The sequence below is a fragment of the Ochotona princeps genome, chromosome 27, assembly GCF_030435755.1.
Source record: "Ochotona princeps isolate mOchPri1 chromosome 27, mOchPri1.hap1, whole genome shotgun sequence".
Taxonomy (NCBI): domain Eukaryota; kingdom Metazoa; phylum Chordata; class Mammalia; order Lagomorpha; family Ochotonidae; genus Ochotona; species Ochotona princeps.
The window spans coordinates 6,981,865-7,007,673 of NC_080858.1; the positions used below are offsets into that span (position 1 = coordinate 6,981,865).

Sequence of the window (25,809 nt, forward strand, 5' to 3'; positions counted from 1 at the left end):
CTTACCTACCAAATGAACGATATGGATTTTATGCGAATTTCCTTCGCACTAGTCTTTCCACTTACTGCTGAGGTCTGTGGCTTGGTTCTAGCATGGCTGAGGTCAGAATCTGACCTCAGATAAGTAGGGAAATACAGTAAATACATCCCTTGGGACTGTAAATTCGAGTACTCAAAAATAACAGGTTTGCCTCCCCACTGGATGAGAATGAGGCTGAGCCACACTGGAAGGCTGTGTTTTCCGATTTTGTGGCAACACCACTCTACACACAATGCAAACAACACTCCATCACTAAGCACATCTCATAAACATTAGCCATGTATAAAAAAATCTGTGTGCACACACAAAATGCTTCCTGCACGATAAGCTGGTTAAGCAGATAATATACACGTGTAACGTAACAGACGCATCCCAAAAAACATACTGAACAGCTACAAATAACATTGAGATCATGTTTTACCAAATACCACATGCTGGAAAACGATAACCTGAAAAGTGGTTTCAATGTGCCAGGCAAGAAAACAAAATGATCACTAGAACAACGTGGACTGCATGGGGGCTCCTGTGCATCTCTGTATCAAGATGCGCCTAGTGTCTACCTCTGCAGAACATGCCAGAGAACTGACCATCCAGCCCGGACTCACAATCAACAGTAAAAATGTGAAAATTAAGTAAACAAATGGAAGCAAAGGCTGTTCTCTAGAGATACCATGCATTCACGGAGAGTTTAAACACCTGAACTGAAGGCATTAACTCAACCTACTTACTGGTTTTGAAACTTTTTATGACGGGAAAAATCTTCTCTTTAATGAAGCTAATCCATTTAAACAGTGGAGCTATTTCGAAAGGTAAAAGCAGGGGAAAACTTCATTATCTATATAGTGAGATGTTTGAAATTTCCTTTTTCTAGAAGATTTATTTTTCATTATTTCTATTTTATTTATTTTCTAGAAGATTTATTTTTATTAGAAAGGTAGATATACAGAGAGGAGAGACAGAGAGCAAGATCCTCCATCTGCTGCTTCACTCATCAAACGGCCACAATAGCCGGAGCCGAGCTGATCTGCAGCTGGGAGCCAGGAGCCTCTTCTGGGTCTCGTGGGTGCAGGGTGCCAAGGCTTTGGGCCATCCTCTAATGCTTTCTCAGGCTACAAGCAGGGAGGTGGATAGGATGTGAAGCAGCCAGGACACAAACTGGCACCCACATGGGATCCCAGCACTTGCAAGATAATGATTCAGCCATTAGGCTATCATGTCGGGCCCAGAAATTTCCATGTTTAAACGTATCAAAATAGTTCATCTGATTTTCCTTATTAAAGATTTTCAACTTCTATTTACAAATTTACAAATTCTAAATATGCTGAAAAATGTTGAAAACAGAAAAAAAACCATTTTACTAAAAAACTGAGATCTTGTACATCATGTGATTTTAAAATTTCTAAAACAATGTATTGCACTGGAGATTCAATGCCTTTGCTTTGCCTGCAAACCTACCATGAACTTGCTGTTCACCTTCTAAACCTATGCCTTGCTGCTTGTCACCACGTGTGAGCAGGAGCTGACCAGCGGATCAGCAAGGGGGAAAAAGACTTGACCTTCCAGTAAGATCACACTCGGTTCATTTTATTTCAAAAACTTTATTCTGAAAATTATTCACATGGAGAACACTAGAATGACATAAAGACTTCAAAGTAACTGCCAGCCTACTAGTTCAGACAGCTGCCCACATTACTAGTTTTCAGGCACTCTTCCACGTCCTGGCACTTCTGGACAGTATAGTCAACTTGCTCATCTTCCTAAGGCATGCAGTTCACTAACCAGTCACCCAGAGTTCAGTATACAAATGTCCCGTACTTACAAAAGAGCTCAACAAGCTACTGTAGCTTCTTTTAATAATATCTACTTGGAGGACCACTAAACATACCTAGGCAGTTAGGGCATATTTTATAAAAAGTTCAAGTATGAGAATCACATGGAAACAATTCTTTTCTTAAAAGGATCCTCACCATTAAAAAGAAAAAAGAGGGTGTGGTGCAGATCACCAAGTTACAAATTAAGTAAAGCATGGTCTTTTCCCTCAGATTTTATTAAGGTGAGATTAAACCCTTGGAGCCCCTGAAATCTACCACCAATTCCATAAAATTTAAGCTCTTGTGCTTAGGGAAAACACACTTAACCCCTTATTATCACAGACAACTTCATATAACAGCTATTAACAGTGAAATGATACTAACAGTATGGTAGAAGTGATACAACTTTTAGATCTCAAAAAATTCCCTTTACAAAATTAGAGACCATCTAGGAAGAAGTAAAATGAACAACTCAAATCCAGTGTCTTCCACAAGAACAGTATGCCATGATATGCTTATGAACGCCAAAATCAGAAGGGGTCAAAGCGAACCCACAGCTATCCCAGGAGCTGTACGGCAGCGGATGTTCTGCAGGAGGAGACAAAATCGAGAGGCCAGACAGACACAGGAACTAACAGACACGTACCAGGAAGGTCTGGCTGGCCATAGGAATACAGCAACTACAGTGGGAGGGACGTGATTCCAACTGAGCAGGACCCAATGGCCCAGGACGGGGTGCAGGCAGCCGACTGACCAAGAAAAGGCCCACAGATCATGAGAAAATGACAGTCAACACAAAGATGCAAGGGACAGGGTCAGAAAACTTAAAAAATGACCATACTGGCCAGCCTGGTTTTGTTGTTTTAAAGACAGAGACGACAGAGCTATAAAATCATGAGGGAGGGGACAGTGTTGGGGGCAGCACTAAACTGCTTGGGACACGTGCAGCTCAGATTGTCCAGTTCAAATCCCAGGTGCTCCAGGAAGTGTCTGATTGTGCACCTTGCAAGGCAGCTGAAGCAAAGGCTCCAGTTCTTACATCCCTGCCACCCATGTGGGAGATTGGGATGGCGCTTCAGAGCCCCCCACGTTGACCTGACACTGCCCTGGTTGTCAGAGGAATTTGCAGAATTAACTAATGAACGGAAGTACTTCCCTCTCCCATTCTCTGGCTCCACAGCTGTACTTCTCAAATAAAATGTACAGAAATAATAAAATCATGAGGAAAAAAGAAAAAAACCTCTGAAAGCCCTCTTCCATTTAACAAGTTTAAGAGAACTAATTTAAAATAAAAGCACACACCGAAAGTATGATTGAACCCCGTGAAATGCTACTAAAAAAAAAAGGCTTCCTTTAACATTCTCAAATTTGATCACATTTCCTATTCAAGGAACGATTACAGAGAACCCGCCCACCCCCGCCACTGTGCCAAGACGAAAAAAAGCTATGTCTCCAGGGGGGACGAAAAAGCATATTCTAGAAACCAGATGAAATAATTCAGTCTAAAGATTTTATAAATCCTTGTAAATCGGATCTTCACAACACTTAACTATTTACGTCATACCCTTCTGGAACATCTGACTCCCATACAATCAAAGGACACGCTTTGGCCTTTGAGTCCTCCATGTTTTTACCTACCCTTCCTTTTACTGGTTCCATGAGTGGTGACCGAACTGCGCCTCCCCCTAAATTTAACTCAACATCACCTGCAGTGAATCCTAGATTTTACCTTGAAATTCAATGTCCCAGTATCAGTACAATAGAGAATATCATTTTCAATGCTGCATTCTAGTCTACCTCCTGCGGCACACACACGATGCCAGCACTCAGCACTAGGCTTTTTAACAAGAACCACGATTCCAAGTATCAGGTTTATGTGTCTGGTGGACATGCAACACCTGGCTCGGGGAGCAGGGTGCACAGCTGCCCGTTCACCCACCCCACAGTAGGCACCGAACCCTTACTACACACGAGGCACTGCTCTCCTAACAGGGAGGAAGCAAGCTGCTGCTGTTGCTTTTGATCTTAAAACTTACACTCCGGTGTGAGGGCAGCAGGTAAACCCTAATGAAACAATGAAATGGGGCTGGACAATACGAGCATAGACAGGATCTTACACTGTTCAGTACTGTCACAGCAAACTCCACAGGAAGACAGCACCTGAGCAGGTGTCAGAGGGACAGTGGTTACCAGCATACTAGTCAGGCCAGTGTTCTGACATAGGCAGTGGGTAACGCTGCCACTTGCAACGACAGCATACCATGTGGGTGCCGGTTTGTGCCCCGGATGTTCCACTTGCGATCCAGCTCCCGCTGGAAAACAACACAGCTGCTCCAGTACCAGCGACCCAGATGAGGATCCTGGCTCCCTGCTTCGCCTCGGCCAGCGACTGGCTGCTGCAGTCACGGGGGCAGTAAACCAGCAACGGAAGTTTCTCTTTCTGGGTCTCTCTCTCCACTCTCTACTTCTTTTAAAAATAATTAAACATTGCAGAAAAATAAACCTGCATAATTTTCAAAATGTTCATATGAGATGTAAATATGAATTGGACATTTACAAAAGATCCATTCCAGTCATGCACAAATCAATGACTCCTTTACGCCGAGACTGAATGGATCACATGTTGCGACCACTTCAAAGACCACGCGGAGAACTGCCGCCTCTAAAGATAATTCATCCATGGAGTGTCAAAGTGAAGAATTACAGGTTAGACACCAATTGGTCAGTGTCTTGCAGGTCCAAGAACTACTGTGTCTGAAGTGATTGTTAAATTATTTTTACCTCCTGTTGGGGGGGAGGAGGTTCAACTAATTAATGTCTAACATTATTGCATCTGAGAGTCCCAGTTAACAATGAAGAAACAAAACTATATTCTACATGGGCCTGGGGTAGACCTTTCAAATAAGGTTCTAACAAGACACACAGTTCACCTTATTTCCTTATTTGGAAGACTTGAAAGCATTTTTAAACCTGGCTACGGATAGGCATTATCCCACAGAGGCTCAGGTATAGAACGTCACGTGATTTTGTTTTCTTTTCATGTCTTACGTTTAATCTAGTGCTCCGATCCTAACATGGAACAGGTGACTCAGTGCCCACTACGCGTGCGTAATTCCCCGGGAACGGCAGAATGAATGGCCCTGCCCCTCCAGACAATGTGTCCCAACAATGTGCTCTTCAAAATGATCCTTCAGAATTAACATACCTAATTTCAGATTCCAAGTAGAGACACTGCACCATAGGACTGCATATTCCCACAGACTTCACCATGTCCCACATCCGACAGCCAAGATGTGCCTGCCTGGCCCATGGGCTTAGGAAGGTCCTGCTCTTCACTGAGGAGTGGTATAAGGGAAGAGCTGGGGGTGACGCTAGGAGAGCGGGCAGGGGAACACAGGCTGCAGCCTGACCCACATTCTATCTGCTGAAGTCAAACCCCTACGGAGGAGAGCAGAAAGACCACAAGCGTGACACATTATTACAGTGAGCTGAGCAAACAAGCAAGTTGCTCATCAGCTGCTGGAAAAAGCTCAATTTCACGTGAGCAGAATACGAACAGGCTGCTGCAGGCAGCACCAGGGTCACCTGCACAAGCCTGTCCCCTGGGCCAGCATGGGAGCAGAGAACTGAGGCTGCCAGGAAGAAAACCTTCAAAGGCAGAGCCCTCCAGGCAAGGGGGCCAGGCACATGGAGCTCAGAGGAGAGGAGGAACGCCTGGCAGAGAAGGAAAGCCAAGGTTCTGGTATGGGAGGCTGAGACTCCACTATGGTGTGGGCAGCAGTGTGGGGAGCTACAAGACATGGTGGATGGCACAGAACAGTTTGGAAGCAGCAACTGGGGGACGTGGTTACACCCATGGTTGCTCCCAAGGGAGAGCCACCCTTGCTAGAGGAACAGGCTGAGAGCAAATCCACAATGCAGTCAGTGTGGGTGGATTCTGGCTTTGGCAGGGAGAGAGTTGCCGTCTACTGGGTTGGGAGGACTGCAGGGAATCACGTTTGTTAAAGTGACCTGGTAAAGTGAAAAGAGTGACTGCCAAGAGCTCATTACAATGGCTGAATCCCTCAGTGCGGGGTCGAGAGAGCTGGACACTCTGCATATGTAGTTGTAACAACGACGAGGATGACCAGCCCCCGGAGCTTGTCCATCAGTATTTTCCCCCCAACTTCTAACTCTCAGTGCTTCTCACATGTTCACAGTCTCTCAAACGGCCACGACCTCACTTGTGACAGCCAATGCTACACAGATCTAAGCGAATGTCTGCTGGCCCACTCCTAAGCGCTGTATTAAGCACTTATTGAAATGCTGACGCAAGGTTCGTAAAAGCCCTGTATCATAACGTGGAAAAGCGCTGGGCTTACCTGAAGTTCTTTGTATCTATCTTGAAAACAAAGAGCCTCTTGCTCCTTTTCTTTCTGGAAGTCTTTTTCTAAGACACTATGCTTCTCCATCAATGATTCAACCTCCTGAAAAAAACCCAAACACTAATGTTATAACAATAAATGGCATAAAACACATTTAGGTGTTTCAAGGAACTAATTAAAAACAAACAAACAAAAAAAACTTTCCAGGGAAAGAACTTGGGAAGAAATATGGCCAAAATGCAATAATACTATAAATTATAGGCCACAAATTTCTACTACCCATAGCAAACAGTGATATAATGGTAAAGTGGCTAACAAAATTAACAGCATTTATATAATCTATATATATATATAGATAGATACATAGATTTACTAAAGTCGTTTTGCAAATACATTTGTATTGACGACAGATCACACCATACATCAACAGTTGACTAGCATGTCTTTTTAGGCACTCAGTTTGGGTATTACCATGATGCCTGACTTATCACAGGGAGACAGCATCACAAAATTTCAAATCTACACAAGAAACATAGTAATCCCTGCTTTTAAAGTCAAAGTAAGCCAGAAGGTAAAGAATTCATTGGAAACAGAAAGAGAGAGAGAAGGAGAAAGGAAGGAAAACAAAGGTAGCTAGGAGCAGCGATTTGTCAGAGCAGTGAGACGCAGTCCAGCCCAGCCCAGCCCAGCCCAGCCCAGCCCAGCCCAGCCCAGCCCAGCCCAGCCCAGCGCAGCCCAGCCCAGCGCAGCCCAGCCCAGCGCAGTCCAGCCCAGCCCAGCCCAGCCCAGCCCAGCCCAGCCCAGCCCAGCCCAGCCCAGCCCAGCCCAGCGCAGCCCAGCCCAGCCCAGCGCAGCCCAGCCCAGCCCAGCCCAGCGCAGCCCAGCCCAGCCCAGCCCAGCCCAGCCCAGCCCAGCGCAGCCCAGCCCAGCCCAGCCTAGCGCAGCCCAGCCCAGCCCAGCCCAGCCCAGCCCAGCCCAGCCCAGCGCAGCCCAGCCCAGCCCAGCCCAGCCCAGCCCAGCCCAGCCCAGCCCAGCGCAGCCCAGCCCAGCGCAGCCCAGCCCAGCCCAGCCCAGCCCAGCGCAGCCCAGCCCAGCCCAGCCCAGCCCAGCCCAGCCCAGCGCAGCCCAGCCCAGCCCAGCCCAGCCCAGCATAGCCCAGCCCAGTGCAGCCCAGCCCAACCCAGCCCAGCCCAGCCCAGCCCAGCCCAGCTCATCCCGTTAGAGGACATGGTCCAGCACACAGTTCTGCTCCCTACTGACGCACACCCTGGGAGGCACCAGTGATGGCTCCAGGGATTGGTTCCTGCCACCTACAACCTGACTTAGTTCATCCTCACTCCCAGCTCCACACCTGCCGCCCAGCCATTCAGGAATTGGAAGTGTGACCCAGCAGATGGGTGCTCCTTCTCTCTGCCTCTCCAACAACAACAAAATCATATAAGTACATCCATCCATCCCTCCATATCCCTGAGGGATTCGTTCCAGTCTCACCCTACAGCGAAAGGGTCAAAGATTCAAATCCCTCCCACAAAATGGCACAGTATTTCAGAAAACCTAAGCACATCCTCCTGTATATTTTAAATCATCTCTGGATTACTTACACAAACTCACACACCACAACAGCTGGCTAAATAGTTATCACACGGTGCTGCTTGGGAATAATGGCAAGAAACTCTTGTCTGTACATGTTCAGTACATGCCCAACTTTTTCCTGGAATATTTATGTGTAGCCACATCAATCCAAGGATGTGGAACTCCTGGACTTGGAAGCTGGGCTGTACTCAGTAGTAGGGATTTCATTATCAACCTGTAGCCATGGTAGGATAGTATCTTAGGATTCCATTGAGTTTCCAGTACACGAAATTCTACCTTTTCCAGGAAAATGCAAACATACCTTCTTAATTCTCAGTTTTTCTTCTTCAGACGCTTTGAGCTTACTCTCCAGACTTGAAATTTTCTGCTGCAGCTGGATGTCTGACATGTTGGCTGCAGGCCCCTCCGAGTCGTCCACAAGGGTGAGTGTCCCATGGCCTTTCTCATCAGTTAAACTCAGCGGGAAAAGGGAGATATCCAGATGAGTGTGGGCTGACGGCTGGATCTGAACCAATCAAAAAAAAAAATGGAAGAGTAAAACAAAATACAAGAGAGGAACACTGACACTCTCACAACAGCAAACACCCAAGGGGCACCAGAAACCACATGTGAGAATAAAGTGGGACTAAGGTTCCCAAATTACTTCGCCCTTTTCATAAGTCAACAAAAGGCCTCAAAACCAGGCTAACAACCTATTCTGCTTGTGTGTAGCGACAAAACTTCTGGTCAGTTTGAAAGCCAAAAAACATTGATTATTTTGCTAAGCCATGCACTAAAAAATTGAATATTTAAAATGTGCTTTCTTCTGACATTATCAACAAGTAGCAGAAGGCATAGCTGACACAGGTTGTGGCATTTAGACACAGGCCTAATGTGTGTTAACATTTTCAATTGTAAATCAGAATTTCAACTGTAACAATGGCCTAGAATCTGTCCCTGCTTTCTAATAGAAGCAGCAGGTTAATTCAAAATTGTCCACAGCACTCCAGAAATCTAACTCAGCACCTCAACACCTGCTTGGGTAATTATCTGAATGAACAGACCTTAGGAATGCTATCTTTTTGGTTTTTATTCTAAAACCAAAATCAGTGCTCTAAAATCTTAAAACATATAGGTTTCTCAAAAAAAAAAAAAAAAGAAAAAAGCAAAGGAACTACAATTTCATTAGTTTCTCCTTGGGGAGTTTAGGATTTAAAAGCAAAGCTCACTTAATTTAATACATGAAGTCCCCAAATCCTATTTCGGTAACCATGACTACCTGAATACTTTGCATGCATGGCACAAGACAATCATGCTATCTAGTTCTAATTTTTACAAATATAAATGTTAGCCTCAAAAATTAGAACATTCCTGTAAAATTATTCCTTTTGGGAAAAAAATGAAAGTCAGCCAAGTATTAGTTTTCTTAATGTATGTGAACTTCTGTTTTTAAAAAGACTTTTGACTCACACTTTCTGCGTGTGTGTTCTCCGCTGAGGACACAATGGCATCCGGGGAGAGGCAGCCAAGGGAAGGACAGTCACGATCCACTCCGATGTCAGGAGCGGCAGGTGCAAGGTGCACTCCAGACACTGGGGGAAGAGCAGCAACAAGGTCGTGATTAGTGACAGGAAAGTTGAGAGGCAGGTGGAAGGGAGGAAAGGCACAGAGGAGACGGCCAAGGCTGAGGGGATAATCGAGGCCCAAGAGGGGGAATTGGGACACCAGGAGTGCTCCTCCCGCACATTCCTGTTGAACTACAGAACTCATGATCCCCCTTTAACAGGCTGTGTCGCATGAGACCAAACAAATTCAACAGTTGTAGAATGCCTCAGTGTTTTACAGTGGCATGCTGAAGGAAGAGTTGTGTTCCCAGAGATGGCACTCATACATACTAATACCCGTTCACATGATTCTGAAAAGTCAGATTAGTAAAAAGAAAAACGCAGAGTATCTACTAGTGCCAGCCATGGCCTTGGCAACCAGGAGGCTACAGTGAGTGAGACACACTCAAGTCTTGGTGAGCTTAGGATAGGAGGCGGTCAGCCAACCCAACTTCGGGACAAGGAAGCGAGGGAGGAGGAAAAATTGCTGAGACAGTAGATCCAACTCTGTTTGTGTTAAATCCTCCTTTTGGAACATCCTTGTTAAAGTCAACTTCAGTTGGCAAAAGTATTTCTAGAGTAATCTCATGGTGAAATGCATGTTTGCAATTAGTTTCACAACAAACTGTAATTAGGTTGTGATCAGGGTTCAAATACAAAGGTTACGAGTGGAAATCCTATTTGCCAAGTATGACACAAGACAAAATGTAGATGAGGGCAAAATCCACAGGTTACATTGACATGATTTTTAACCGTTCCCTCTAAAACTACAGTACGAGTGTGCTGTGTGTTTTCAAATGCAAGAAGGGCAACTGTCACGGCACTGATAACTTCTGCATACATATTGCCCTTGGACATGATAAAGACCTTTAGTCCACACTGGCATCAGGAGCACCGTCAGCGAAGTTCTACCATAGGTTCTGGAAGGCAGTTCACAGTGGAAATTGCATTTTTCCCTGAATAAAGATATTTATAAGGCTATTAGGTGTCAAGAAAGCCAAGAATATACTGATTTCTGACTGGCGCTTTAAGGTTTATTTAATTACCTACACTTTTATTATGGAACATTATGTTTTTGAGATATACCATGTCCCACACTTCATAATGAAGCCATTCTAGCATTGCCTTGTAAGTATGTCAGGTTTTTTTTTAACTCACATAAAGTGGAATGCCAATTCATGTTTATACTGGATATATCTTTTACAACCTGCTTCTATATCATAACAGATACTTCTTTAACATGTCAAATGTTCAAACTTGTAAACTGTAGCACAAATATTACCAATGAATTTAAGAATAGTAAGAAGAATTACAGCTTTCAGAATCACAGCACAGATTCTGGAACCATACTGTCATCCCAAGTCAAGAATGACCAGACTCCGAGTTTCCCCATCTATAAAACAGGCATGGGGTGGGCATTGTGGCACAGCAGGTTCAGCTGCCAACGAAGATGCTCACACCCACAGCGGAAAGCCTCTGTAGAGTCTCGCTTCCTCTTGGACCCAGCTCTTTGCTAATGATGCATCTGGGAGCAGCCAATAACCCAGGTGCTCAGGTTCCTGCCACTCACAAGGCAGAGGAGGATGGAGTTTCTGATTCTTGGTTTCAGACTGGCTCAGCCCCAACTACGGAGGACATTCAGAGACTGACCCAACGGATGGAAAATTTCTCAATCTGTGTATCATTCACACTGCTTTTCAAATAAATAAACTTTCAGAAACTCATGCAAGTAGTTATCCTTTCAGTCTCCACTGCATCACAGGAGCATTTCTACATGTGGCTTTCTTTATTCGTCCAGAGCATAGAATATGCTCCACTTCCCTGGAACTCCTCTCTTTCCTGTAAACTGTCATCTCCTAGATCTCCTCAGACTTTCCTTATTTTGTCCCCAGTTCCTAACCAAGCTCCACAAAGCTCTGCATCTTCTGATCTCACTTCACATAGTATTCTGGGCTACCACTCTCAAAGCCATCCGTTAGGTGAGTATTTATTGGTCAATGACCCCCAAATCCACACCTCCTGCCAAAGTCACATCCCAGACCTCCTGGTCCATATGCTCATCTTATCACCAGGCACTTCCGTTAACCTGTAAGACAGCTTTATCAAACTTACCCATCATTTTATATTACCCTGCTTTGCTTCATGTTTTCCATCTTAGTTTACAGTACTGCAAGGAAATCTTGTTTGCCTAAACCAGGAATGATATCACTAGGAGCCACTGTCGCTCCAGTCACACAGTGCTGCCAACATTCCCTGATTACGTCACAATTCTCAATACCTCTGTGACCTCACAGCTTACTGCCAATGAAGGGGAAGAGCCTTTGGGGCCAGAAATGGCTTCAGATTTGAGATTAGGTTGGCTTAGGAAAATCTCATAAATACTCTTACAGCAAAGCTTCCTTCTCTGAAAATGGGAAGATAACATGTACCAGAAAATGACACTATACAGTAACTCAGGTATTGTACTTGAACCACATAGCTCAGGTGCAGGTCCAGCTGGTAAAGGAAGGTGGTCACTGTGAGATTCAAAACCAGATTTTCCAAGTACCCAACAACCAACTTCACCAATCACTCAACCACAACACAGCTCTAATTTCCCACTAAGATACTAATGAATTCCTAGAAAATGGCAATGAAGCCTTTATATATCAGAATTCATGTGATACTTTTAAGCATGAACACTGCAATCAACGAAAATCAGCCAATTAAAATCCCTTCTAAAATCAAAAGCATATACCAAAGAAACTTTTTAGAAGCAGAAAAAGGGGCAAAGCAATATATATATTAAAGATGATTCATAGTTACACAGAATTAATCAAAATCCTTGGTGTCAAAAAAAAAAGGAAAAGCTAACAAGAAATGTGTACAAACATACACGATTGTCAGAACTTAGCTAACAAGTTTCAAAGAAAATTTTAATACATGTGATTTTCAAAAAGTCAACACAGAATGCCTTATTGTGAGGATTGTTATATCCTATTCCTTTCTTCCTTTACAGTCTTAATACTTGCAACAAAGCCATGAAAAGTTTTCCTAAATTAAGTATGAGCAGTTACACAGCTGGCCTCCCCAACTTAGAGAAAAACAGCATCTTTTAATGAAAATGAAGATTAACTGACCTAAGGAATTGAAACATAAATCCAGACTTGAGAACGTTGTGGTATACAGCAACCTGAAGGCAAAGCTACAGTGCTCCCCTTGCAGGCTCCTTACCATCTCGTGGCACACTTGGGGACAGGGAGGAAGACTCCCTGGAAGCAAGAGCACGAAGACAACTCAACAACCCTTCACACAAGCCATGAGATTTGCATCAGGGAAAGAAACTCTGTTCAGCATACATTTGGGAAGTATGGCAACCGATCTCAATTACTAGAACACATTCTAGGGAACACAACCCTCTCTCCAGTTTATACCCAACAATAATGTCATGTAAAAACTATACAGATCACATGTAAACACAAACATAATGTTCAGTTAAAGCTACCTTTCTTGGGGGCTCGGCAGTGTGGCCTAGTGGCTAAGGTCCTCACCTTGATCCCATATGGCTGCTGGTTCTAATCCCGGCAGCTCCACTTCCTCTCTGTCTCTCCTCCTCTCAGTATATCTGACTTTGTAATAAAAATAAAAATAAATAAAAAAAAAAGCTACCTTTCTTCTTAAAATCTACTGGAATGTAAGTTTATCATTTATACAATTCATAAATCTAAGATATTTAATGTGAAAATTTGTGATACTATCTTTTTAATGATAAATGCATATACTGTGGTACTGATAAAATACTGAAGACCATCAAGTGCACATCTGTTAGCAGTATGGGTAATAATGAGAATCTGGCAAGAACTTCATTATGCTTTCATATTAAGATGAACTATCAATGACCTCATAGCCAGCAGACCATCCAGTTTGTTTTTAAAAGATCTAAATATCCATGTTTTTTTTAAAAAAAAATGGAAACGGGGTATCTGACTAGGTCTCTGCAGAGCACCATGACAGACAGGAGGAAACACACCTGAGGCTGGCCAATGGAGGGGGCAGCTTTGCAGTGGGCGCCACGCCAAGAGATGCACAGACCCCCAGACACCTAGCACTCCTTTTCATTAGTCAAGGACCCAGAAAACAACCCCACCAGTGGGTAGGACCTCCTCACGTGCCATCATCATGGTCTCAGACCCCATGGGAACGTGCATTTTCAAGTAAGCAGTGTAATGCTGATAACAACTTACAGACTTAAACATATTTGTATGTATATTTCATACTTACAATGTCAAGAATGTATTCATAAGCACTTTATATATACTATTAAATAATTGCATAAGAAGAAATTAAATTATTCAACAGTCCTTTTTATTTTTTTCAAGAATAGGATAGAGATGTTCATTGGTTAATTGTTTCTGAAGACTTACTTATATGAAGGGCAGAGTTACAGAGAAAGAGGGAAAGAGAGATCTCCCACCTGCTGCTTCACCCCACCCCCACCCACCCAAAACGGCCACAAGAGTCCGAACTGGGCCAGGAGCTGCATCCGGTCTCCCACGCGGTACGGGGACCCAAGCACCGTGGGCCATATTCCGCTCTTCCAGGGACAGTAGCAGGGGGTAAGTTCCAAAGTTCAACAGCCAGGACTGGAGGAACGCTCGTACAGGATGTGGATGTTACCTAAGGCGGCTGCAGCCTCTGAGCCACAATGGTGGCCCACGGGGTTTGGATTTGTTTTGTTTTTCAACTGAGACAGCGACAGAGGCTTCAGGACTGCTCTTCCTCCCTCAGGACTCTGCCACACAGAATGTCTCAATTACAAAAACTTTCTATGGACAGCACTTTCTCCGGCCAGAAAGAATTCAATTTAGGAGCAACAATAAAAAAAAAAAATAATTGGAAAAACTCCTTGTGTTCCAAACATGAAATACTTTCATAATAAGCATCAATTTGCCTGAAAATTAGGAATCCTTCCATTATTCTTCGATCTGAAGGATTTTCTTTTCAATAAAAATAGGCATGAAGCGGTTTAAGCAGTAATTAGAAGGAAAATTACAGCCTAGATTGCTGGAATCTAAAATACAAAGCTGAAACCAGTGACAAGCATCAATTGTGTGTGTGTGACAAAGAGAGAGAGATTAGGAAAGCAGAAGAACAAATCCAACAAACCAAACAGAACAAAAGTCACAAGAGGAGGAAAGAGAATTTAAAACTGAGGGGGCCTCACTACCAGTAAAGCCAGGCAGAAATTCTGACTGTGCCCGCCTCGCCCGCCTCCCTCAGCATGGCAGGGCTTGGGCCTGCTGCTGCCAGGCTGAGCCCGGGGTCTCACAACCTTCCTGGCCCTGATCAGGCTCCACCTCACCGTCTGCCTCCTGTGGCAGGCTAGCCTGCTAACCCAGCACCTACCCCGCCCCCCAGTGTATTCTAGTCCTCATTTAAGTGTCTGTGCACCTCCCTGGCTGGTGAGACCCCCCCAGGGCAGATGTACATGTCCTTCGGCCCCCATCCTGTCCCACACCCTAGCCCCTTCACTTAGCATACAGTGAGTGCGTATGGGAAACGGGGAGGGGTCGAAGGTGTCTAGGAAAGAAGGCAGAAAGTAAACAGTCCCTCTTGCCCAAGAGAGGGACCAGAGCAGGGTCCCAAGTCCCTGGCTCCAGGCTTTCAGCACAATGAGAGAACAGAGAAACCTTCCTCTGTCCCTGCATGCACACATGTGGGTGTGGGTGTGGGTATGTGTGTCCCTGTTTCATCCACCCTAAGGGTCCAAGTATCTGACACGCACACAGGAACCCCACATGGCTTCCCAGCTCCTAGCACCCACCTGAGCCTACTCTGCCATCATGGTCACTTGAGGAGTCATCGACAGGATCTATGTACGTGTCTGCTTTTCAAAGTAAATGTGTATGTAAAAGTTAGCGTCAGGTTTATGCTAGTTTAAGGAATGACTAAGAAGAAAATTAACCACTGACTGATGTAACTGAAGTATTTCTTAATAACCAAGCTGGAATACTGGATTAGAACTTTGCCAGTCCTTTGTCACTACCCAAACGGAGTCAAAACTCCCTCCAAATCAGCTGAATCACCTTTTACCCAGTTTCTCACGAGTTTTTATTAGATCCCCCGACCCCCCCCCCCAAAAAATGACCAAACCCTTCTTGTCTTTAGCAAGCTTTCTATTGCATTAAAGTTAAAAACTCCCGTATTTATTCAATTTGGGGACTGGCACAGTAGCTTAGCAGCTGGAGTCCTCACCTTGCACACATCAGGATCCTATATACATGCCAGTTCTAATTCCGACAGCCCCACTTCTCATCCAGCTTCTGCTTGTGCCCTGGGAAAGCAGTCAAGGATGGCCCAAAGTCCTGGGACCCTAAACCCGCATGGGAGACCTAGAAGAGGCTCCAGGCTCCTGGCTTTGGATCGGCACAGTTCTGGCTGTTGTAACCGCTTGCGGAGTGAATCAATGAATCAAGATCTTCCTCTCTGTCTCTTCTCTCTGTGTATCTGACTAAATTTCCAATAAAAATAATTTTTTACAAAGTCCCATATTTACTCAATTTTAAAATATACTCCCTTTTGATTGACACTGGGCTACAACAGCTTACGTCTCCATCTGCACCACCACATGCCATATGGTTCCAGGTTCAAGCCCTGGCTGCTCCACTTCTGATCCAGCTCCCTGCTAATGCACCTGGGAAAGCCCCTGGGCCCCTGCACTCACAGGATGACTGGGATGGAGTTCCCAGTTCCTGGTTTTGGCCTAGCCATTGCAGCCATGTGGGGAATAACCAGAAGGAGAAAGAATTCCACCTCTTTGTAACATTTTATTTCAAATACATAAAATAAATCTAAGAATACACAAACACATTCTAAAAGAGTAAAATGTATCACTCAACATCTTCATGTTCTAACTGGTAGGTATGCTGGGTGGTCTCTGTTGTTGCACCTGAATTTACTTGGCAGGGTCTATGAATCACGACAGGCTCAGGCCCACAGTGTAATCAGCTTTCTCACATTCACTTCAGAAAGAGGACAAAAAACCTCAAGACTTTCAAGTTTCACAAAGGACATTTTCACCATGAAATTACCAAAATGATTACACCATTACCTCAGCAGTGTTTTAATAAACAAATAAGATAACACATACTAACTGCAAGCCAACTGCAACAGTACCATGCATTCCAATACAAAAACCACAAGTGAGATTCAAACAAGACTCTGATTACGCAAAAACACTGGCCAGATCACGAAGGAGTCCATAAATGCTGTCAGTTTACATGATTTTTTTTTTTCAGGACAACAGCCTGGTAATAGGCGCAAATCTTTAGTACTCAATGCAAAGTCTAACAAAATACAGACAAAACACCTACCAATGGGTCAAATATCTTAATCACTAGCCAATAAGGTTAGATACTTTGATACCAAGACATCCAACAGTGAAAAGAAATTCCAACATATAGCAATTTCAGAATCAAATGTCATAGACAACCGCCATTTCCCTAGCATTCGTGTGCCCCAGCCCTGTATGTACTGCACCAAGATGAACTGGGGAGAAGTTCCTGGAAAGTAGTTGATGTCACACAGAAGACAGACACCACAGTAGCTGACTGGGGAGTGGCCAGGGCAGGCAGAGTAGGGACCCCCACATTTGATTGGTAACCTGCAGAACTCACTGACACGTGGCAGGTGCAATCGATTACCACAAGGAGCAAGCATGAATGGCAAAGATCTGAAGACTTCCCAATCCCCATCATGAAACCCACAAAGTGAAGCACCAAGAATGCAGAGCAACAACTGACACCAAGAATCAGAAATGTAATTTTAAGATCAAATACTCAAGCTTTAACCAACAAGAAATGTGTAAAAAAAAAAAATCAACCTTGGTGAGCACCAAGCGGATTTAACAATGAATGTTGGCCAGAGCAGTGCTCACCAGGGGCGCCAGCACACAAGTCAGGGCATCTGGCTATGAGGTCCCTTGACTCTGCATCTGGTTGCTGCAGAATCCCCACTATGGCAGAAATCACTGCTTCCTGCCACCATGGAGTCTTGGACTCCAAACAAGAGTCTCAGGGGAGGAAGCCAAGGCGGGGACTCAGGGGCAGGGACGAAGGAGCCGTCCCAGCTGCTTCAGCTCAGCACTGGGCTCTGATCTGGACACCAGAGACTTGAGGTCAGACACTAGATGTTTCTTAGCCTCCTACCGCACTTCTCATGCACAGATCCAGAATTTCAATCCTGCTTCCCTTGCCTGCCCCATGTCATCCTGAACTCAGCAAGCAGGACAATGACCTCGATGAAAATCCTACACATTTATAGAAACTGGTGGAAAATAATTTTATGTGAACCAAGTACATCTGTGAAGAACGCTACACAACCGCTAAGAAGACTGCAGAAGACCTGCAAGTCCTCGTGCAACAAGTCCTCCACGCTACTGTGGGAACAAAGGCAAAGCAGGCACTGGGCACAGCAGGCACTGGGCACAGCATGCTGGGCCACTGATTTAAGGTGCCCACCTCCCATGATTAGAGTGTCTAACATGGAGTCCCATCTGCAGCTTCCACTAATGTATGGCCTGGGAGCCAGCAGATCATGGTGCCAGCACGTGGGTTCCTGTCACCCACACAGGAGACCCCAACCGTGGGTCTAGCTCCTGGGTCAGCCTTGGCTGCTGCCCTGACTTGCAGGCTGAAGATCAAAGTATGTACATAAACATATAAATGTGTATGTGTTTCCAATTACCTGATTTAACTGTCTTCTTTCAAAGCAAGACGTAAGTTTGTGCATGCAGTACATCGCCATCTACATCCAAAGCGGAGAACAACACCCCTCGTCACACACCTGGAAGACCTCTGGATGGAGCAAACTGCAAAATGGGTTTTGTAAGAAGGGGATGACAGAATGGCACTAGGAGAAAAGGAAAATTGTCACTGTTATTTCCCTTTTCTTTCATTCCCTGAACTACATATATGTAGAACACATGCATCTGTGTGTCAGTTTTTCTGTGGTCCCAGGAAGTGAATTCAGAAGCACCCGGAAAAAGGAATGTATACACTGGAGGAGAGCACCAGGCGCCGAGTCCTACTGTTACTGCAAAAATCAACAAGCAAACTGCCAAACTTCGATTGTCAGTAAAACAGCACCACTATTTCAAATACAGCTCTCTATTTCCAAACTCATTTTCTCTAAAAGCCTTTTGAAATGTCCTGAAAAACACATCACTGTTTCTGAGAGAAGAAATTTCCTATCAGAAAAGAGAAAGTAAGTGCCATAAAATACTGTCAGAAACATCCGTGTGCGGTCACTGGGAGCAAACACACACAGAAGAGGAGGAGGCTCTCAGGTAACATTCGACACTTTCATTCTATGTTTACAGTCTGTTTCTCGTGAAAGTGTAACTCCTCAGGTTGGCATTGTGCTGGCAGCACTGCAGTTAAAACCAAGCACTGCGATTCACCTGGAAGAAGTTTCTCATGTTACTAACAGCATCAACAAAAAACAACCAATGTCAGAACTCAAAACTTGCAAGACTACTTAGAATTCATCCTGTTCCTTACAGATAGATTAACTCAAGGAGCATCACAGAAGTTACGATTAGTACAATTTTATAATCCAAAATGTTCAATGCCAACCTATTTCATAAACTTCACCTTGGAAGCTGCAACAAATATCCCTTTTCTGTGCCCCATTATATGTGCTAATGAAGACATCAACTACCATAAATTCCTGAAAACCAACAAAAGTACTGGCACACAGCTTTCTAAACAGCACTATCTTGTATAGATCATTTTTAAAAACTGACTCTTGAGTAAAAGGTAAATTAATGCTAAGGAGGACACTGAGAGAACATTAGGGAGTAAAAAAAGGAAATTTTATGGCAATCTTCCACCCACATTATCTGTGTCAACCTACTAAAACATTGTGCTCTACTGCAACGGAAGTCCAGGTTATGTCCTGGCCAAAACGTCTATTGTGGTTACAAAGCAGAAGGGATGAACAGTTGTCAGTGTTACCCACAGTACCTATGATAATCCGAACAAGTGAACACGTAATAAATCACCTTCAAAGTTCACCTTCAAATACAGAAATAACCAAAGGAAGCTGGCTAGTGTTTGTTACAAAGATGTGCAAACCAGAGATGGATCCAGAGAAAAATGTCCCAACCATTTTGCTCCTCAAACAAAAATTTGTGGACTCAGACTTTGAGCTCTCAGCCATGTAACACAGATTCAACTGGAAAAACAGGGTTAGCAAAGGAGAGTAATGGGATATGAATAAAATGACCGATTTGTTGTCCTAGGTTTTCCTGGCCAGGAGAATGGAGAATGGAAAAACTGAACCATGAAATCAAAAAGGCATCTGTCTTCCAGGTTTCTCTCTGCCAATGTCTTGAGAAAAATGTTTGAACTTTCCTGTTGGCTTTGTATGCAAATAGCTCCAGATGCAAAGTGAACCACATCTAAGTTACTCAGTTCAACATCTGCTGGTCCAATTCCCATTATTCCTTCTAAAGGGTAGGCTGTGACAGACAGTGGAGCTTGCCCTCTCTATAAGCTGTTTTGAAGGAGTTAATGTGGATTAAAGTATCTATCTGGACCACTTGTTTTTCCCTTTGATGGGCAATGCATTCTAATGTGGTCTGCATCCTACTGCAAGAAACTGAGAAACATATTGGAAAGGACAGTATTCAAGGCTTGGCCTCCCACCTCGCCTTCCAGACAATTTATATTCATCTAGTTAGAAGTAAAGAGGAACAGGCACTTGCCTCTAACACAGCACCACCCACACTGTACACAATGGCAACATGACAACACCTTCCGCCTTAGTATTCTTCTCATACAACTGCTGCTATCAACGTTACTGACGAAAGCCTCTGCCAACGCTAACAGTACAGTCCACGAGACACCCTGTCCTCGGTCATAACCACTTTCATATGGCAACGCTGAAGCTGCACTGCGGTCCACAGCACAGGACACTCAGGGTCCAGTACACAGTATACTTAGCACCCAATAAATAGTACACCTCATGTCTGATACACAGTCCATTCAGTGTGCGACAAACAGTACAAATGTTGGACAAGCAAGCCAAGAACGAATGGATAAACCAAAGCACCAATTTCTATAAATTCCTCAGATTCTGAAAGTCTGGGTTGCTGAAAACAGAAAATACAACCTAAAACATATACTGATACAAAACTAACACTTAGAACCTGCGAGATCAAGTAAGGACACACTCTCCTTTATAACTACAAGAAGAGGTCCTGCATGATAAGGAAAAGTGAAGAAACAGCACTCTCTGTGCATATGCCCACATCTATACGTATATGTATATGTATTTTGATTTATTACACATTTGCATTTATAGGTGCATAAATCCACATCTTCTCAGAACACATTCAGCTTTGACAAGTCTCTGCTATCAATGTTGATGTCTTAACATCTGTGAATAATTGTAAGATCATCTCAAAAAAGACTTCTTAATCAAAAATCTTAAATCTTTTTTCTAAAAACAATAGAGTAGCAGCCAACTCAAAACTACTTTTATGTTTGTGCTATGTAAACTCCTCGATGATCTCTTATTTGGAAAAATGTTGAGAAAAACACACAAGGGGGAGGGGAAAGAGGAGGTTAAAAAGAACTGGGTAATAGCACCATTGCATCCTAGCCCTGCACTGTGGGGAGCTGAAATGTCATCTACCCTCCACTGTTCCCTGCTGGCAGACAGCACAGTCAGGGAAGAAATGAGAAGTGACTAGCAAAATAGCCATTCTTCCCTTTGGAGAACGTGTGACTATGCTTGTTCATCATTATTCCCACATCCCACGTCCAAATTGAGAATGACGAGGAAAAGTTAACAGAACCCCAGAGGAAGCAGCTTCTCAAGGAAGATTTAGGTTCGCCTTCTTCAGACTTATGACTGAAAGACAAATTACCCTGTAAGACTTAAAAACACCCGAAAAGAGTTCACAAAACGTGAATGTGTTCCTCTGATCAGCGAGACGCAAAGAGGCAGTATGGTGTAGTAACCAGGCCAGTGCTTAGCTAGGCACGTGGGATTCGAAAGGCTGAAAGCCAGACACTGCCCTCCAAGGCTTAGCCACAAACAGACCAAGAACAGCAAGAGCCTGGTTGATGGAGTCATGTTTAAAAACACAACCCACACACCTATGCTCACAGCCTAAAATGGAGGCAGCTCAGGTGTGTCCCAAGATGTGTGTGGATAACAAAATGTGGCCCATAATCACATGAGCTATCAGTCTGGCTTAACAAGGGAGGAATCTGACACACACCACAGCATGGATGGACCCTGAGAACATGACCTTCCACTAAACAAGTTGACCATAGACAAACAAAGGCACTAGCATGCTACTTAGATGAGCCACCCAGAAGAAACAGAATCCTGGAGACAAACCACCATGGCAGTGGCTAGAAACTAAGGTGGGGCTGGTGAGGAACAGGTGTGCAGTTTCTGTTCTGTAAGATAATCACACCACAGTGAACTTTGTATTTGAAAATAGTTACGATGGTAAAGTTTACTTTGCACATCTTTTACCCCAGTTTTGTTTGTTCTTTGGTTTGGTTTTGCTTGTTTTTTAAGGAAAATAGCATACGGCAAACATTCAGCCAACAGGACCCAAGACTGCACAGTAGCTGCTGAGAAGCCACAGTCCCTAGGGAACCAATTCAGCTCAAGCTTGACAACTTCAGAACAACGAAACAGAGTCGGGGACGAGGCGGGAGAGGGAGTGGCGACCAGGAGCAGTGGCACAGAACAAGGGGTGCAGACACGGGCCAGGCTGCCACCCAGCTTGCTTCCTGGGCTTCAGAAAGAACTGGAGGGCACAAAGAGGGAAAGAGCCTGAATCCCAAGCTCTGCTCCTGCGTCCACTGTCCTGAAGCACTCATCTTCACGGCGAGTGGGACCGAAGGCAGCAGGAGGAGACCAGTCATCTCCCATCCATTGCTCGTGAATGTTCTCTAGCTCCCAGGACCATGGGGACAGCAAGACACACCTTGTAGGCGTGTGTGTACACCACACCCTACCGGGATACTGGCCTCCAGGACCCAGTGTGTGTGAGGAGCCAAGCTACATGCTTCATTGACTGTGACTGGAAATCTACTCACTGCAGCAGAGCTGCATTGTCAACAGCATCACTATTGAGCGATGTGAACGCATCATCAGGTGCTTGTGTTAGGGTGCCATGCCCTAGTGGTAGAACTGCAAAATAGGGATCAACACTGTGAGGGACACATGCAGGACCCCACGCTAGTCAAACCACCTTCAACCCTGTCTCCTGTGAGGAAGCCATGTGATCACCAAGCACACGGACCCACATACCTGCAGAAAATCCTTCCCAACTCCAAGAACCAAAGTTGTCGTGCTCTCCCTAGGCACTTTAGAAACAGAAGCCAAACTTTCTGAGGCACTCTCATGGGCTTCAGGCTGGGGTGAAATGTGGATAAAAGCCATCTCTTTTAAAACAAAACAATTTTCCTTACAGAGTGCTGAGGGATGAGCAGAGAAACCAAGCAGGAGAACAGTCTTCTCTTAGCTGTAAAAAAAACTGCAGTAGATCTCTTAGGTAGATTTCTGTCTCCTGGAGTGTGGAGATGATGACAGTACTTTACTAGTTGGGAGGGGGAGAGAATCAATGTGTATGTGTACGTGTGTCTGTGTCTATATGTGTGTATGTGTGTATGTGCATGAGTGTGTGAATGTACGTGTGTGCACTACAGCTGGTGCTTGCATTTCTATGTTCCTACATTCTGAGATCATAACCTTTTCACATAGACATGTGCAGCCAGAGCACACAAAGCTCACTTCTGGAGAGCAGAAGTGAGATCATCCGTACACAGACAAGGCTTGAGCACAGTGCCATGATTTACTAGATCCTGTTCCCACTTTTACACAAGGTGGTTGGTTTTCTTGTTTTAAAAGAGAAATTTGACTTTGGCTTCCACTCTACTGGACTCATTCCTCAAAAGCTACTTCTGACCATCAGCAGATCGTCCTCTCTACCTCTCCAGTCCTTGTTCCATCTTGGGAGATGATGAAAACATCCCAAATGCTTCTCCTAGGAACAACTGCAGCTGCCATTGCCAACAGCAGCTGGTCTCCAGCCTGGGCTGCTCTGACAAGTTCCATCAGCCTGCAGTAAGTCTACATCAATTCGCTGAGGTCCCAAACCAGCTCCCATGCACTCTACTGTTCTGTCTTTCTGAACCAAGGCTTAAGACTTCAGATCAACTTCAGATCAACTCATATATGGTCAGCCAGGTCGGTGCAATAGCTCTACTGGCTAGTCCTCAACCTTCAACTGCTCAGCTTTGGCCATTATAGATACTTGGGGAGCGAACCAGCAGATGGAGGATCTTTCTGAAAATCTGCCTTTCCAATAAAGACAAATAAATCTTAAAAAAAAAAAAAAGATAATAATAGATCCAGTCAGCCATAACAACCCAACTGATGGGTTGTTTTTTCTTTTTTTTTTTTTTAAGAGCAACTGAGCTATGGAAAAACTCTCAAAGTCTAGATTTCACTCAACACATTCATCCATAACAAACTAAAACTCTTCTGGAACTATCACATCATCATTTGTCAAATGGCAACCATGTGGTTGTGATACCTACCTTACAACAGGTGTCTGACAACCACTGAAAGTGCTAAGCCATCAAGAGGTAGCAGGTGGTAACCCAAACATGGCTATCCTTGGGGGAAACCCATATTCACTCCTGTGCTTTTGACTTCGGCCTGGTGCAGTACCTGCTATTGCTGGCATTTAGGGATGGAACCAGTGGATAAGAACTTCTCTTTTTCCCTCCTCCTTGCTCCCTTTCAAATAGAATCCATTTTTCTCAAAAAGAAGGTGAATCAGAGGAACAGTACGCTTTACTTCAGGTAAATCTGACTGGGCGGCACATGGCAGAGTCTGCACACTCAGACGCACCCATGTAAGCCACCCCTGTCCTACATTTGCACTTGCTTCATTTCTTCTTTCCTGGCCTTCAAGATCTTTCCCCAACGCCCCTCGCATATCTGGCTGTGGAAATCATGCGCATCCCTCGTGGTCCTGATCAACCAAGTACAGAACCACTCTGCAGGAAATGAGCATTTGCTGAAGAAACAGTAGAGACAAACTGTCGCTCTTCCCAAACACACAACCTCCGCGTTACAGCTGTGCACACACCTGCCTCATCTGCCCTTGACCATGTTTCCTGCCCCGTAGCCTCAGAGTGCAGAGCAGACACTAACACTTCCCCAGGAAGAGTCAAGAAAGTAACAAGCCAGGATTAGGCTGTTCCAAGTAGCCCGATTTCCAGGTTTTGCTTCCCACTCTACAATCATATTTCCAGAAAATTCCATAAAGTTCGAAATATACTTTAGACACAAATTTTATATTTAATATCTTGGATCTTAATGTTCAACATTTGAGTGCTTTTGGTATTTTTTAAAAACTTGTCAGTTTAAATTCTGGTGGGGATGATCACTATTTTTAGAATACAAAAAGGACACTTCAATCAGTCAACTGAGCAACCTACAAGAGGAATTTCTCATTCCATTTTCCTAAACCTAGGATAAATCAGAAAGTACAAATAGTGCTTAATTTTCTTTCAGTGTTTTCAGTATTCATTTTGAGATCAAGCTGCAAACCTCCTCTCAGAATTCGCTGTGCAACTTATCGTTTTACTACAAAAATTAAGAGTGAAGCTAGATCACTGAACTTTGCAGCCCAGAGAAGAAAGTCAAGAGAAAAGGTGAGAACAGCTTTCAAAGCCAAGACTCCTGGTACCTGTGGGGAAGGCGGCCCATGGGATCGCAGGGGACGTCGTCTGGGCTTCTCCATTTCCATCACCAAATGTCTCTGCAGCCTGGAACACAAAGACAAGGTTTTCTTAGATCTGTGAAACCATGCAGCAGTCCAGTCCAGCAGCCTCTGTCTCTGAGCACATCACTCACCAAGACCCCTTCTGAAGACCCAGCAGTTTCTCAGTCGTCACTGCGACCAGCCACACCACTACCTACCAGACCCAGGACCGTACCTATTTATGCAAATGTTTTTCTCCCTAGGGAGGGCAACTGGTAAAGGGGAATGTGACAGTTGGGGTGCTTTTAATTTCATACTGGGGTGCCTAGGTTTAAGCCTTGACTGGTCTTCAGGCCAGCTTCTTGCTAATGAATATCCTATGAAAGAAGAAGCAATGGCTCGGTGGCTGGGTCTCTGTCACCCATATGGGAGATGAGATTTGTGTTTACAGCTCTTAGGGGTAAGAGTACACCTGTTCTCATCCACTGCAGTCCTCTTCATCTTCTTTCCATGGCAGATGCAATCTTCATTTTCTTTCCATATCCAAATAAATGTGCATCTGAATGTACTTACAGATCCTTAAACATAACACTATCTGTAGACTTTACATCTAAAAATACCCATTTGTGTAA

General features: G+C 44.4%; 1 protein-coding gene across 2 annotated transcripts in view; it reads right to left on the reverse strand.

Moving 5' to 3' along the window:
* The window catches only part of CCDC91 (coiled-coil domain containing 91), a 192,316-nt gene that overhangs the window by 143,876 nt on the left and 22,631 nt on the right, over window positions 1–25,809 (reverse strand). The window contains exons 3-6 of one of the 2 annotated variants that reach the window (XM_058655774.1): window positions 25,163–25,241; window positions 9,257–9,378; window positions 8,109–8,312; window positions 6,212–6,316 (exon numbers count right to left, since the gene is read on the reverse strand). In XM_058655774.1, the coding sequence (XP_058511757.1) occupies window positions 6,212–6,316; window positions 8,109–8,312; window positions 9,257–9,378; window positions 25,163–25,241 (510 nt within the window). Of the gene's footprint in view, window positions 1–6,211; window positions 6,317–8,108; window positions 8,313–9,256; window positions 9,379–11,502; window positions 11,655–25,162; window positions 25,242–25,809 lie in introns of those variants that run through there. The other variant, XM_012929088.2, reaches the window with a different exon arrangement.